At 48.3% G+C, this 14,195-nt stretch overlaps 1 protein-coding gene across 4 annotated transcripts in view; it reads right to left on the reverse strand.

The window, feature by feature from the left end:
* PIANP (PILR alpha associated neural protein) overlaps positions 1-14,195 on the reverse strand; it is a 325,782-nt gene that overhangs the window by 107,598 nt on the left and 203,989 nt on the right. For all 4 annotated transcript variants that reach the window (XM_069650667.1, XM_069650666.1, XM_069650668.1 and 1 more), the window contains one exon: positions 466-1,094. In XM_069650667.1, the coding sequence (XP_069506768.1) occupies positions 466-1,094 (629 nt within the window). The remainder of the gene's footprint in view (positions 1-465; positions 1,095-14,195) is intronic.

Genomic DNA, 14,195 nt, shown 5'->3' on the forward strand with positions numbered 1-14,195 from the left:
GACAGGGAGAGATCTGTGGGCAGGGAGATGGACACAGCCTCCTCCAGTGTGGGACAAATAGAGATCTGTGGGGAGGGAGATGGATACAGCCTCCTCCAGTGTGGGACAGATAAAGATCTGTGGGCAGGGAGATGGACACATCCTCCTCCAGTGTGGGACAGATAGAGATCTGTGGGGAGGGAGATGGACATAGCCTCCTCCAGTGTGGAACAGAGAGAGATCTGAGTGGAGGGAGAGAGAGAGAGAGAGAGAGAGAGAGAGATGGGATGAGTGTGATGGATAGAACCTGTGGCAGCGCCAGGCCTGGGGTGACCCTGGTAGTATGCAGTGTAGTACAGTCTATGCTCTAGAGGTGAGAACGATGCATACAGTCCCCTCCAGAGTGTGATAGAGGGTGAACAAGATAGAAATAGCATATCATAGTGTCTGATAGAGGCTCCCCTCCTTAGGGATGAGTAGACAAACCTTCTGCCCTTGGTCCAAAGAGGAATGGCTTTAGAGTGGCTGGTGCTCCTTTCAGGTTGAGCCCGTCATCTGGATTGCGAAGGCGGGAGTTTGGGAAGGGTGTCACCATCCCATGTGGTGACACGCGGCCATAGTCCAGATGCAGAGAGCCAACATCAGCTGAGCTGGCATCCATACCCTCCTCGTCTGATATAGTGGGGCCCCAGACGATGGCCCATGGATACTGAGAGGATGGCTGGCCTTCGTCAAAGCCAGAAGGAGTGGCAGAGCGTGGGGAGACTGCTATCCTGGGCACTTGGCGCCTCCGCCGGAGATGCCAAGGCTCTCTTCGTGGGTTCCTCTCGGAGTGCGGTGGTTTGCGGCTCCTCATGATCTTAAGCAGGACTGCATTTAGGTTGCGGGCGAGCTGAGGGCCCGGGTCTTTCCACATGCTTCCAGTGATCTTGCCTGGGGTCAGTGTCTGTGGGTCACCCACTGGGGTACGGTCTCTGTGGCTGAAAAATGGCACGGGGGGCACTTGGGCTGCATCGCAAGACAGACATCCAGCCATGGTGATGGCGGCAGTCATCAATGTCCAGACCTGGAAGGGTCGGCACTTGGTCCAGAAGAAACAGTAGGGCAGCGGGAGCCTACAGAGGAAGAAAAAAAAGGGAGATGAGCCACAGCAGTGCCTCCTAGATCCAGGGACCACAATCGCATAGACTAAGACCCATCACCATCCCCATGCAGCCATAGAAAAAGCAGTGTCGGCAGCCCTCACAAGCAGTGCTCCTATACCTCTCCCTAGAGGCAGTGTTCTGGTCTCACCGCGAGTGAGTACACTTCAGCTTCTCTGAAAAACACAGTGCCTTATTTGTGGAGGTGTTTGCCAGGGCTCAGCCCCAGCACTTATTTCTGAGCTCCTGCACTTATTATCTCCACCTCAGATTTATTATGAAGTAATGATAGCCAGAGCATCCATCAACCCCATTCAGCAGGTGCCTGCTGCAGTTCAACCCGAAATGTGTCGACACTTTGGGGAGCAGCTGTGCGTTGTTGCAACAATGGGTGGCAACTGCCTGCCCGCAGTGTCACAAGTGTGCTAGAAAATCTTTGGGCCTTGGCATCATTTTCTATACAAATTAAGCAGTGCTCTTACACCATAGTCCATAGCCAGTGACACTGTTACATTGTGCCTAAGATGCAGAAAGCAATTGCGTGTGGTGATAAACCTTACTTACTGAGCTGGTTAAGAGGCATAGGCAGTCATCAAACTAAAGCATGTATCATGTATCATGTAAAGCATGTATCATGTAATAGATTGTACTAAATATATTTAAAATGTTGCATAGAAAAAGTATACAAATTAGGTTTTACACGGGCATAAAAACATACACAGATACCAGCTGTATATAAAAAGAATCTGTCCTCTGTTGAGAAGGCCCCTGGCAGCAGGATTCTACTTGCTAGATATGAATGTACAAACATTGAAGATGACACCAAATATGAAAATAGTTTCCATGTCTGCCCTGAATACTGGCTTCCAAGAGCAAAATGATTTGTTCCGCCTGATTCCAAGTTATAGAGAAATAACAGCATTCCTCCTAAATTATCAATTTCCGGGGCTCACCTGGAAAGTGACCCTCTTCTGTGCAAAGCCACAAACAGTAGAAACGCAAACTTGAAGTCAGACAATATGTGTCATTTGAAGCCTGAACTGGTCTGATCAATCCCACCTCCATGGCCTCTTTTAGGTTCAGAAAGTTTATAAGAAACTCTGTGAGGTAAGTACTGCCAAAATGAATCAGACTTTTGTAAAGACTGGAGGGGGGTATCTGTAATCATGCCCTCTATTTGGCAGAGTAGAGGCACAGAGCACCCCAGCCAAGAGTTTGTATTGTGGTAGCAATGGACGAGCAACCAAGGCTTAAGCTCTCAGGAGGTGATGCAGGCTAGATCTTAAGTACAGTGTAGTCCCCAAGGCCCCCACAAAGGAATGTCCACACACTATGTTAGGTGATAACACAGTTCATTATATAAAAATAAGGTTCAGAGAGATATATACAATTTGTACTCTGGCAATTCTAACATGGCAAATACATACACTGTCTACGTGGTACCACACTAGCTATAGATTCCTTTAAAATGCATCAACTGCTGACAGTTATAAGATAGCATACAAATCATGCAGCAAGGTGTGACAGCATAGATCATAGGAAGGAAGACAAGTTAGGTTAAACAATGGCAGAATGCTTCTCCAGCTACCTAGACACAATTCTGAGTTTCTTTGACGGTTCATCGACGGATCCCTCGAGAGTGGACTCCCTTTAAAGCGGGAGTCACAGGGCGTCGAGATTCCTCTAAGAAAGGTGAATACTTGCGTTGAAACTGCAGCTTTGACCTTTGTGGTACTCTTCGAAAATCGTTCCTGGAAGTCCTGGGAAGAGGAGGCGTGCAGTCCATCTTGATGCAAAGAGTTTGGTGCTGCAAAGAAGACTCAGTGATGGATGTAGGCCAGCGATGGGTGGCGGCTGTTGGGAGATGCTTTGGCGGTCCTTTGGCCTGCTTTGGCAGTCCTTTGGCCTGTCAGTGCTGCAGCTGCAGCCCGTACCTCGGGATACCTTCGGCGATCGGGACTCAACCACCGGCTGGACTTCGAATATTCACTTTGTCAGTGTCCTCGAAACATCTTTGTTGGCTCTTGCTGGCAGGAAACCCACCAGCGGACTTTCCTCAGTAGCCGGCGACCTTGACTTTCTCTGACGGGACAAAACGGTCGACGGTGATGGCAAGGGAGCCCTTCGTTCAAATGTTCTTAGGCAAATGTGGAATGTTGCGGCTCCGATTGTCGAGCAGCACGGCATTAAACTGTCTCTGCTTCTGGGCAACATGCTTCACCTGGCTTCCAGTGGATACAGAGCTCCTCTGAGCCCCGGTCGACGGCAAGGGACTACGATGGCCTTTATGTCCTGGCACTACACTTCAAGATTCTCAGTGGACCCTTCTCTGATCGACAGCCTTTCGGGACTGCTCCCAGAGTACCTAGATGAAGATCAGCTTTTGCATGATGTTCCCTCATAGTTCGGGGAGAGCTCTCCTAGCCAGGTCCTCTCTCGGATCAGTCCTCCACAGACTCAACATATTTTAGAATTCGTCCAAGGAAAGCAGCAGCAATTCTTCCAGCTGGGCTTCAAGGATAAGTAACTTAAAGTTTCAACTTCAGTTTCTGATCAAATTGCTAAGTGAGAATCGCCAGATATATATATTTGTCTTTCATTCACTCTGCCTGAGCCAGGCTCAGTCGGCCAATCACACAGAAGTGCATTCATGCAGGCAGGCAGCCAATCAGGCCCACAAGCATTCAGGCTTTTCACTTCCACCCAGACACCCATAACACGGAATGTGGATTGGGGCAAGCACCATGACAGTTTCAGGCAGGGCTGTCTCATTCATTGTGTCACACACAAAGAAACTAGACACCCATAACATAGAATGCATATTGATCACACACTCTGTTCACACAGGTTCCACCCCACGCGCGTACCCACAACATGGCCTGGACTTTCTCACAATACCATATATGGTTCTTCCACCCAACAGCCAGTCGGGGTAAGGGACAGAGTCAGGGCTTCCCAGGACTTTGGGGAAACAAGCTAACAGGAAAGAGAACCCAAGAGGCCCCAGGTCCATCTTGCCTTCTATCAGGAATTCACTGATTCCTATGGTAGGGTCTGGGTATCCCAAAATTGAGGATACTCAAAGCACCTGTCAAATTCAGCATGGAGCTGCCACCAGCCCATGCCCTACTCTGTGGGCAACACACAGGTGCCCAAAAACATACACTAGGGTACAGGGTTGTACCCCCACCCATTGGTGCCAAGGGTCTCTGTTCACCACAACCAAAAAGAGGAAGAGCTGCACTGCCAGGAGGCCCAACTGGACTCCTGTGCAGATAACAACGCAGAACACACATGATAAGATAATAAAGGACAAGAACATGGAGGCCCTGTCCCTCCAATGCATTTCCAGCATCACAAAGATGACAATCAATTGGCCCTGGTCTCCCAATAATGCCCATTCACGAGGTCAAGCAGTGCAAGAGTTCATAGAGATGTCTGCACTGGCCAGTAAGGTGGCCCCTAGCAGTGCACTGTGGTAGCCCTAACACATATCATTAGCAACATTACTCAGCTGCTATTCGTGTGGTTGCAGCTGTTTTCAATTGTAAATGTAGATCCAAACAACTGAGGAGGAGCTTGTGCATAGGCCGGCATGAACACACCGGAAGTACAAACTCTTGACCATGCACTGGTCTGATCTCCTGGCTCCATGCCAGACTTATAAGGAATATGCTACATTTCTGAGCAAGACCGAAAACCTGGTGAAATACATCTACAACTTTCCTTGCAACAGGGCTCGCAATCTATATCTGCGTTTTGGATTGAGCCAACTGCCGACCCCAGAACGTACTGGTACCGGGATATCAGATGGCGGAAACAGTGTTACGAGGTCGGCGGCGGCAAGGCCGGTTACCACCCGTGCTAGCCCTCAACAGCTTAATTACTGAAGTACTAGCTCTCCTCGGGGAGAGGGCGTAAGTGGCACCGGGGATAAGGGCGCCTTGTTTGTGTCTGTGCTGCCACTCTCTCTTCAGGTTTATGGCAGATCTTGCTTGCTTTGCACTTCGTTATTTTTTCTTTGTATTTGTTATTTTATTATATTCTCTGCATCATTTTTACGGATCGATGATTGTCTTTTTTATATATTTTATGCTCTTAAAAATCAAAATGTTTGTGAAAGGTTTAACTTCTACAAAATCAAAAACAATTTTAAAAAATGTGAAATAGTTCTTATGTGTATTGTATTCTGCACAGGTCCAATGACTCCTTTGTGGCGTAAACAGGCTTTGGCCTGAGGGGCGCTGCCCGCCCTGGTTTCCCTGGGGCCCAACCAATCACGTTACTTGCAGGGGTGGGGGGGGGGAGTGAGTGGCGGGGGGGGGCGGGGGGGGGGGTTGAGTGCAGAACTGGAAGATGCGGCTGCTACTGGGTTACACGAGAACTGCTGACAGTGGGCGCACACACACACCCCCACCACCCCCCACCCCCGCAAGGAACAGGGAGCCCCACCAGCACAAGCCAGGAACGCCAATGGGGTCACTACAGGTAACACTCTCTTTGGTACCCCCTGCCACTGCCTTTATGACCCCTGGCGAGGCAGTGCCAGCGACCACCACACCAGTCACATAAGTGCTAAAACATTATTTCTTTCAACCCATCTGGTTTTGCGAAACACATGTTGGCCTGGAATACATGCCATGGGGTTTTGATGCAGAGTGGCTGTGGTGCTTTTCCAAATGATGTCGGCTTGCAACCACAAAACAAGGACTCATGTGGAGTGAGAGGTGCAACTACTCCTCCACTGGCACAAGCAATCTGAAATCCTAACCCAGCATCACCCAAGAAGGCATCTGCCAACCCAGTACTGTTAAGGGACCTAAGTGTGTATTCTATCACCATGTGTGCTTTACACTTCCGTGTTTGCGATTTGCCGAATTCTGACTTTTGAAATGACATGCGGCTGTAAATAGCAAAGCGTGCAAAGCACTATTTCATGGGCTCTAATCTAGATTTCAGACCTCTCTTTTGTAATACTGTAGCGCATAGAAGCGGATGGAAGCATATCAGTGAGGTAAGGGCTTGCCGAATCCCAGCATTGCGGACTGAGGTCTACCATGTACAATGTTACCGACTGGACAAACGATGTTAGCAAGGGGTGTCTAGAGACAAGAAGAGAACACGTCATGCTTGCCATACCCGCTCCATTTCTAGGAAGACTCGCTGTTATATGTTCAGGATCACACAGTATGTGCTTTAGTGTTCTGTAAATCTGCATCTGCGCTTGTCAAACTGCAAAGTAGGAACCGTAAATTGGTGTAAAACTAGGTGGGGTCGGAGGAAATAAGGCCCACTGGCTAACCTGGGGATTATGCAACCATTACAGTTGTGCACAAATCTTGCCTTCTCAACTTCCTCAAACTGTGTGATCCTGAGCAAATCACTTTACCTCAAATTACATCGCCTTGATGTTACTCGGTTTGATTTTCACTATTAAAACACGTTTACAAGCCTACTTATTATCCCACAAATGTACTCCCACCACACCCAAAACCACCCGAAACCTGCCTGCATCAAAACACCCCCATCATCAGCCCCACCCCCAGACCCCAGATCATTTTTACCAATGTTCTCAGTGAGACCATTTCTTTTCTTAAATCTGCCAACAGCTGGATGATATTAATGGGCTAAGAAAACTACAGCTGGTGCATGATGTCAGAGCCTGCTTATGTGAATTTACGCCTTTCTAATAATGACTACACCTGGTCTATCATGGTTTACCTGGCCTAAAATGGCCATACTTGTGCGCTTGAGGCTGCACTTGACCCTATGATGGCAATACTTTGACATGAGTGGCTGTATGCTCTATATGCTCTCACTGGTACCAGGCACCTCCATGACAGTCACCCCTGCACTGCCTCCTGGCCTTTTGCGCTCTTAGGGGCTGTAACTGTAACCCCTACGGCCCCCCCTACCTCCTTGCACTTACCCAGAGCCGCGCTGCACTCGCTGCACGTACTGTTAGCCTGCTGCAATGATCGCACTTCCCCCTTCCCTCTCCCTGGCACTTCCCCCCTCCCTTCTCCCCTGCACTTTGCGGTGTCGCACTTGCACGACCTGAATGACACATGGCCTAGTAAGGTCGTTATTTTGTCCTCCCTTGTTTCGCCTCCTTGACTTGTAGCGCCTAGAAACTCTTGTGTGCAGGCGCGTTATAAATGCCACATCATATCATATCATGATGACAACATCTAACATATGGGGCTCAACATTGCATACAATGGCATTACCTGGATATACAAGGCCGTACTTGGCATAATATGGAAGTGTCAGGACATGTGAGTTTCTACAGCAGTGACCTTCAAACTGGGGGCCTGTGCCTCCAATGGGGGCCCAAAGGATGTCCAGGGGGGCCGTAGGCTCTTCAAAATGGGATTATGTTGGCTGCTTTTAATGGAAAATATAAGCATTTCAATTAGAAGCAACTTCCTCTTGCCAGCAATGAGTCTGCAGTATGTGTCATTGGCGTATCATGGCTGCATCCAGGACATATGAAACGAGCACACCAATTAATATGAAGTTGGAAACTCACTCAAACATGTCTCTGCTTTACTACTATTTGGTATTTTATTAATCATTCACTTATTGTATTTTTTTAAGTTTGTGATGTCACTTCCTAAGATGTTATTAGGGCCAAAGGTCATGTGAAATCAAATGGTGTGAGTTTATGGAGGTCAACCGTTAGGTAATGACACTTCTAGAGATGTCAACAGCTCTCTGATGTCACTTACACTACCCTTGGTGTTTTTGTAAATTGATGTTACTAGCACCTGCATGGTTAAATAAAAAGATTTCAGCTCTTCCTGTTCCTTCTGGGGATGCAAAACGAGCCTGTGCACGGGAATAAAAACACACATTGTTATCTTTTGAGAAATATGTACCTTCACTGGCAGCAAAACGCTACCTAAAGTTCATTATACAATGTACAAGTGTGCACAGGAGTTGCACACCCACGTAATTGTATCTATTTATATACAGGAGGAACAATGCTCTTTTGATCACAAAAGAATGTACAATAGATAAGAAATCAGATTTGAGGGGAAGCAGTGAGCTTCTTACAATGGGGTGAGTTTGAGGGACATTCTGGTCAGGCTGGGGAGGGGAGTAAATGGAACAGTCACCGGGGACAATACACAGACAGACATAGATGAAGGACTAACAACATTGGACATTTTTAAGTGCAGGTAGGTAGTACGGCCAGCTCGGCTCACAATGGATCCATGATGGGTGAAATACTAGAGTGGAGACAGAGGAAGTGAGGTACAGAGGCAGTTTAGAGGCGAGGGAGATATTTTAGCTAGCAAGCAGATGAGCGATAGGTTAAGAGGGTAACTCAGAGTAAAGGAGGTAGGCTTTTAGTTTGGTTTTGAAGAAATCCGTGTGGACTGTTTTTCAGATGTCGGGGGGAAGATAATTCCATGCAAGTGAAGCAAGAAGAGAGAAAGAGCGGAAGCGACAGCAAGCACCGGGAGGGCGAGACGCCACCCGACTAGTCCAGGAGGCAGAGTGGAGGTGATGTTAAGATGCATCCACATAGAGCCTTTTCTGAAAGGCCTTAAACAAAAAGCAAAGCCCAGTAGTATCAGTGATAGTCTCAGCTATACATAGGTAGTTGGCAGTGCCGAGATCTCAACTGCAATGTCATGGTTGGAGCACTAAACCTGCTCTAGCTTTAAGGTTCATTTGGTATTACATTCTGGTACATGCAGTTCTGGATTTATATGGGTCCAGAAATACAAACTGCCATGTGATGTAAGTGCTAGGACTTCTAGAACAGGATATTAGAGCAATGTGTTAGTGTATTTTTAAGAAAAAGGAGTCGACATGAAGTAATCATGGTAGGCAGTAAAAGTGGACCCTGATTTGTTTTTATCAATCTGCACAGGGAGAGTGCGCTCGCCTGGGCTATTTGATTTTTTTGTTTATTTAAAAGCATGAATGATGGGAGATCGACCTCCTGAAAATATGTGGAGTCATTCCCGCACATACTTTCCATGCTCACTGCACAGCAGAAAAATAGTCATGTACTCTGGGAGGACACAGTTTACACCAGCGCTGCCCTCCCCTGTCATGTGTAGCTGACACCTGACAGCCGTGGGTACATCAAAAGCCTCTGGCCGTGGGCAGACTGATTAGCATTTCAAGGCCACATGGATTTGCATCTCCATTGTTAAACCTTGCTGGTGGTGGCAAATACTGAAGAATGTTAATTAGCATGCCTCAGGGAAGGTATGGGTGCAGGAAGTGACAATGGAGAGCAGAGACCAACACCTCTTTGTAATGCAATGTGTCAACTTGGTACTAACACTCCTCCTTGGTATGAAAGGGCACTGAATGGCCTGTCTGGAAACACTTCTTTGAGAGCAGGGAAGTATGTGAATTGTAGGAGACAAAAGTCTGCCTGCAAGCCCCTACTTCAAAGGAGGCACCTGCTGTGATCAAGCACCGCATAGGGCTAATTAATTAGGGAGACACTTTCATGTACAGCAGACAGGAAGATGGGTGGGACTTAGAAGTATTTGTTGTCATCCAAAGTCACTTTGCACTGCACAAATATCTGTGCACCGCTCTGTGAATCATGGTGTTTGCTGGCAGGGCAGTCACTTTGCACCAGTTCAAAGTCATTTTGCACTGTGATAAAAAATCCATGAATCAGGCCCAAGTTTCCTGCTACAGTGGAAGTGGACATCTGGTTGAATTATGTCTTAACGATTTAAAAGTATCCTATAGATCGAACTAGTTTAAACTCTGGCCTTGTCCATGGGAACATGCTACAGAGAATGGACCAATAAAGTCAATCGGCCTCATTACAAATCAGGCGGTCCGGAAATAACGGTGGCGGTAAACCCGACGCCACCGTTGTTTCCGGACCACCTGATCCCGACTACTGCAGGCGGGAGGTGATGTTCCCGCCAGGTTTGACCTGGCGGGTTTAACACTGCACGCCTGCAGGCGGACAAGGAAACACCGGCAGCATCACGAGATGCTGCCGGTGTTTCCATGATCCCCATTCCCATTGAGTCCCATAGGACTCAATGGGAATGGAGATTAACACCATTCCGCCTCCGTGATTCCCGGGAAGCCGGGGTTGTAATGCCCCGGTAATTCCGGGAATCACGAAGGCGGAATGGTAATATGAGTCTGGCGGTAACCAAGCGGTTTTACCGCCTCGGTTACCGCCGGACTCGTAATGAGGCCCAATATATCTATTTTAGTTGCTGGGCCTCCATCCTGGGCCCATGTGTATAATGTGACGTCTGCCCTGGGATCCTGGATACACCACTGCACACCGGATTGGAGAACCTTCTATCACAGGGATTTTTCCTACAGAATTAGAAACACAGGAGGCGCTGTTGTGCATGGCAGATAATGGCCACCTGTACGAGGAGCTACTCAGCCCGGGATCTTCACACGGCCAAAGACTTGTTTCTGGGGTGCGCATCGACTTGAACGCGCATTATACTGTGTCGGAACAGCTGTGTAGTTTAATTGTGCCAGCAGCCGAGTCTTGGCGGCGCGTCTGCCCTGTTCCCTCAGACCCCGATGAGGACACTGATACATTGGCTAAGCCGGGCAGCCTGACCCGCACTACAGAGCTGTGAGCTGCACCGCCTCTTCCGCCAGGACCCAGTGGGCGCTCCGATGCGATGGCCTGCGTCCGTCCCAGGGTGATGAGACCGGGGACGATGTTGATCCGCGAGGCAAGCTGCGGCGGCCCACATCCCTTCCTGGGTGATTTCTCGATCGTGGTGCAGCAGGAGCGGAAATCCTTCATGACTGTAAAGAAACGACTTTGTGACCAAGGTGTGAAGTACGCTATGCTATCCCCAGCTAAACTACAAATCGAACATGGCAGCAAGGTGCACTTCTTCACCATACCTGAGAAAGACATGACGTTTCTAGATGAGCACTTCCCTGGTTGAACGAGGGTCGTACAGCCCTTGTTGCCTAGGTGAGCTCGCTGATAGATGTTTGCTGAAATACTAGTGATGCGTTGCATGATTCAGCTGTTGCTTATAGACGGTATCTACGTAATGAGCATTGTTGTTCTGATTGACATGGTTGTTACAAATTCCTCATTTGACACATGTTTATTCCAAACTATGCACCCCCAAATATGTTTAAGATATATAGCGTTATGGCCGTGTTGATGCCTGGGCTGTAGCCGGCGAACATCCCCCCATGTAAAGTTGCAAGTGTTGTTGGGTTGATGGATGTGGGACACGCATTCCTCTGGTAGGGATAGGGGTGTGGTAGGGGGTGAGGTTTGAGTTTAAAAAACGAAATCTGCTTGACATGTGTGCTACTGTTATTAATGTGCAGTGTTACCTGGTGTCAATTCCTTTGAAATGCTCAGTGTTGGCACAATATGTGCACAGGACCCATGGTATATGCTGGCTTGATGGGGGTTGAGACACTTCAATGTATGAGTTGGAATGTACAGGGACTGGCGACTCCAGTTAAAATGCAGAGACTCCAGCTGTATGTGGAGCGACACAAAGCCTGCATCCTGTTTTTGCAAGAAACACATGCAATAACTGCTGGTTGCGAGAGGTTTGTCAGAAACTGGGGTGCACATAGGTTTTTCACATAGGAGTGATGACTTTAATCCACAAATCGATACAATATACACATAAGAAAGCGCACTTGGACTCCATGGGTCACTATGTGCTACTACATGGTACATTGATGGGGTAAGTGGTTGTGTTGATGAACGTTTATGGGCCAAATGTGAACGATCCTAAATTCTACTCTGGCATAATAGACTTACAGGCACTATAGCCCCCCTATCCTGTGGGAGGGGGAGATTTCAACACGATATTAGACACAGACCTCGACATGTCCTGGCATAAGGCTTGGCAGCTAACCGAAGCTGCCTGTTAAGATTGATTTTTTAACTCTGACCTGGTGGGCAGAGTTTCAAAAGGCCAGCCTAGTTTCTTGGAACAGGGTAACCTTCTGGACAAGCCAGACCAATCAAGGTAGCATTGGGGGCGGTCAAAACTCAGTCTCAGGAGGGTTGAGGGTGATTGAAAGCCCACAATGAGCACACACAGTCAAGGACACTATAAATTACTCTCAGTCAGGTGTATATATTAAGCATACATAACATGTATTCAAGGCCTTTGAAATCAAACACAAAGCAATTATCAACAGTAATACTTCAAACCAATACAACACTACTATAACACATATGTACAATACCAAGTGGCCGAAAGTGTGAATGCACAAGAATGGGTCCATAACCTAGAAGGAAAGGGAGCAAGCAGTGCAAACAGACTTTAGGCAGTTCTTCATCAAACAATAGAGACAGTCCAGTCCCTACGACGAGTGGAGCCTTTCGCTCAAAAGTACTTTCAGGTGCAGGTGCACGCAAGGGTGCAGAGGAGCGAAAATGGGGTCTGTTGCAGAGGGTGTATCAGCTCAGAAAGATGGGTGAGGCTATGAAGAATAGGTTCCCACTATTCTAGGAGGGTCTTCGCAAAAGGTCAGGAGAGGTTCCAGGAGTTGGGAATCGGGCGGTAGCACAGGCTAACTCTGGAAAGGTGAGTGTCCCCCCGGGGACACTCCTGCATAAAAGTGGATGGATGCACTAGGGGCCACCGGTAAGGGTTGGAAGTACTCACCAACCCCCAGCGCATTCCGAACCAAACTTCGGCAGTCGAGTCCACTGCGGTGTTAGGTTCAAATGCGGCAATTGTGCGGCTCTGCGGCTTTCAGTGGCTGAGATACAGTGATGATTCCATGGCCGGACAGTGGCGATTTCTCTGCTCCTGGTGAAGGGATCAGGAAAGTTTCACTGCAGCAGGTTTCAGGGCGCAGAGGGGGCACAGCAGCAAGGCACCTGCAAAGTTCGTCACCACTGCTGGGTGACACGGTGACCGCGTGTACTCTGGTTCGGGCACTCTCTCTTTATTCCAGACCCGGGAATGGCAAGTGTACAAAATCCGGTGTGAGAGTTCCGTGAATAGAGAGCTTACAATCTACCAAGTTTCAAGTGTCAACTCAAAACAGCGGCGTTTTCAGAGCAAACGTCCTGCGCAAGCTGGCCAGTTCACTGGTTGGCCCAGGAACATTTCCAAAGAGGCTTACTTGCAGGTTCAGATGAAGGTGTCGGGAATAGTTTGTTCCACTATTCAAATGGGTCGAATCGTCTTTGCTGACCTTCTGGTTCGATCGGATGCAGATGGGTCCAGCGGGACAACAGCGGTCTCAGGGTGCCAAATCTTCCAGCGGGTCACCAGCGGTTCCTCGACCCGGCTTCTTAGTTTCAGGATACTTGAATCCTATCCTATGTTCAGTGAGAACTCAAGAGATCGACCTGGTATCTGTGTTTGGAGCCTTCTCTTATCCAGAATCTCCTTTGCGCCAAAACGAAGAGGACCCAATGGGAGATCTGCTCACATACAGGCACACCAGAGGTGGACCAATTATGTACCATGGTGGTCCCAGTCATTCCCAGTAGACCAGACTCTCTGTCACCCAGAATGTGTATTGGAACTAGACAGTCCAGCTCACATCCTGGAGGCACGCACACAAGGCATGCAGAAGCCCACAAAGCTTGGCGTTTCACTGGGAAATGCATGCCCAAATAAGGACTGACCCAGATCTGCTCAGCCTGGGGAAGTTTAAGGGGCAAGATGGCCAAAGGACAGGCCAAAGAACCTTGTGGCATGGCCATTTTGGAGCCAGGCCACCATCCTGTGCCAAATGCGATAAACATGGTTTGCATGGCAAGAAAGGGTTAGAAATATGCAAAAAGATACTCTGCCACCAGCCCTGTCCAGGGCGCAACTACACGTCACCTAAAAATCCTTTGGAAACGAAAGGAGGACCAAAGCACACTGTACTGTAAGGTACATTGTGCACTTGTAACATGTTGCAGAAAGGTTTCAACATAGGAAAGGACTAATGGAAACAAAGTCTCCCATTACTGACTGTCTTTAAGGGCATATCAGTATCCCCATAACAAAAGTGAGCAAAGCCCAGTGGAGTGCAGCTGAAGGCTGTGCTCCACTGGCAAATGTCAGACTATGGTGTTTAAACAGCAGCAAAAAGTTGGTGGGCACACAA

The sequence above is a fragment of the Ambystoma mexicanum genome, chromosome 3p (assembly GCF_040938575.1).
Source record: "Ambystoma mexicanum isolate Mex_15411 chromosome 3p, UKY_AmexF1_1, whole genome shotgun sequence".
NCBI lineage: Eukaryota > Metazoa > Chordata > Amphibia > Caudata > Ambystomatidae > Ambystoma > Ambystoma mexicanum.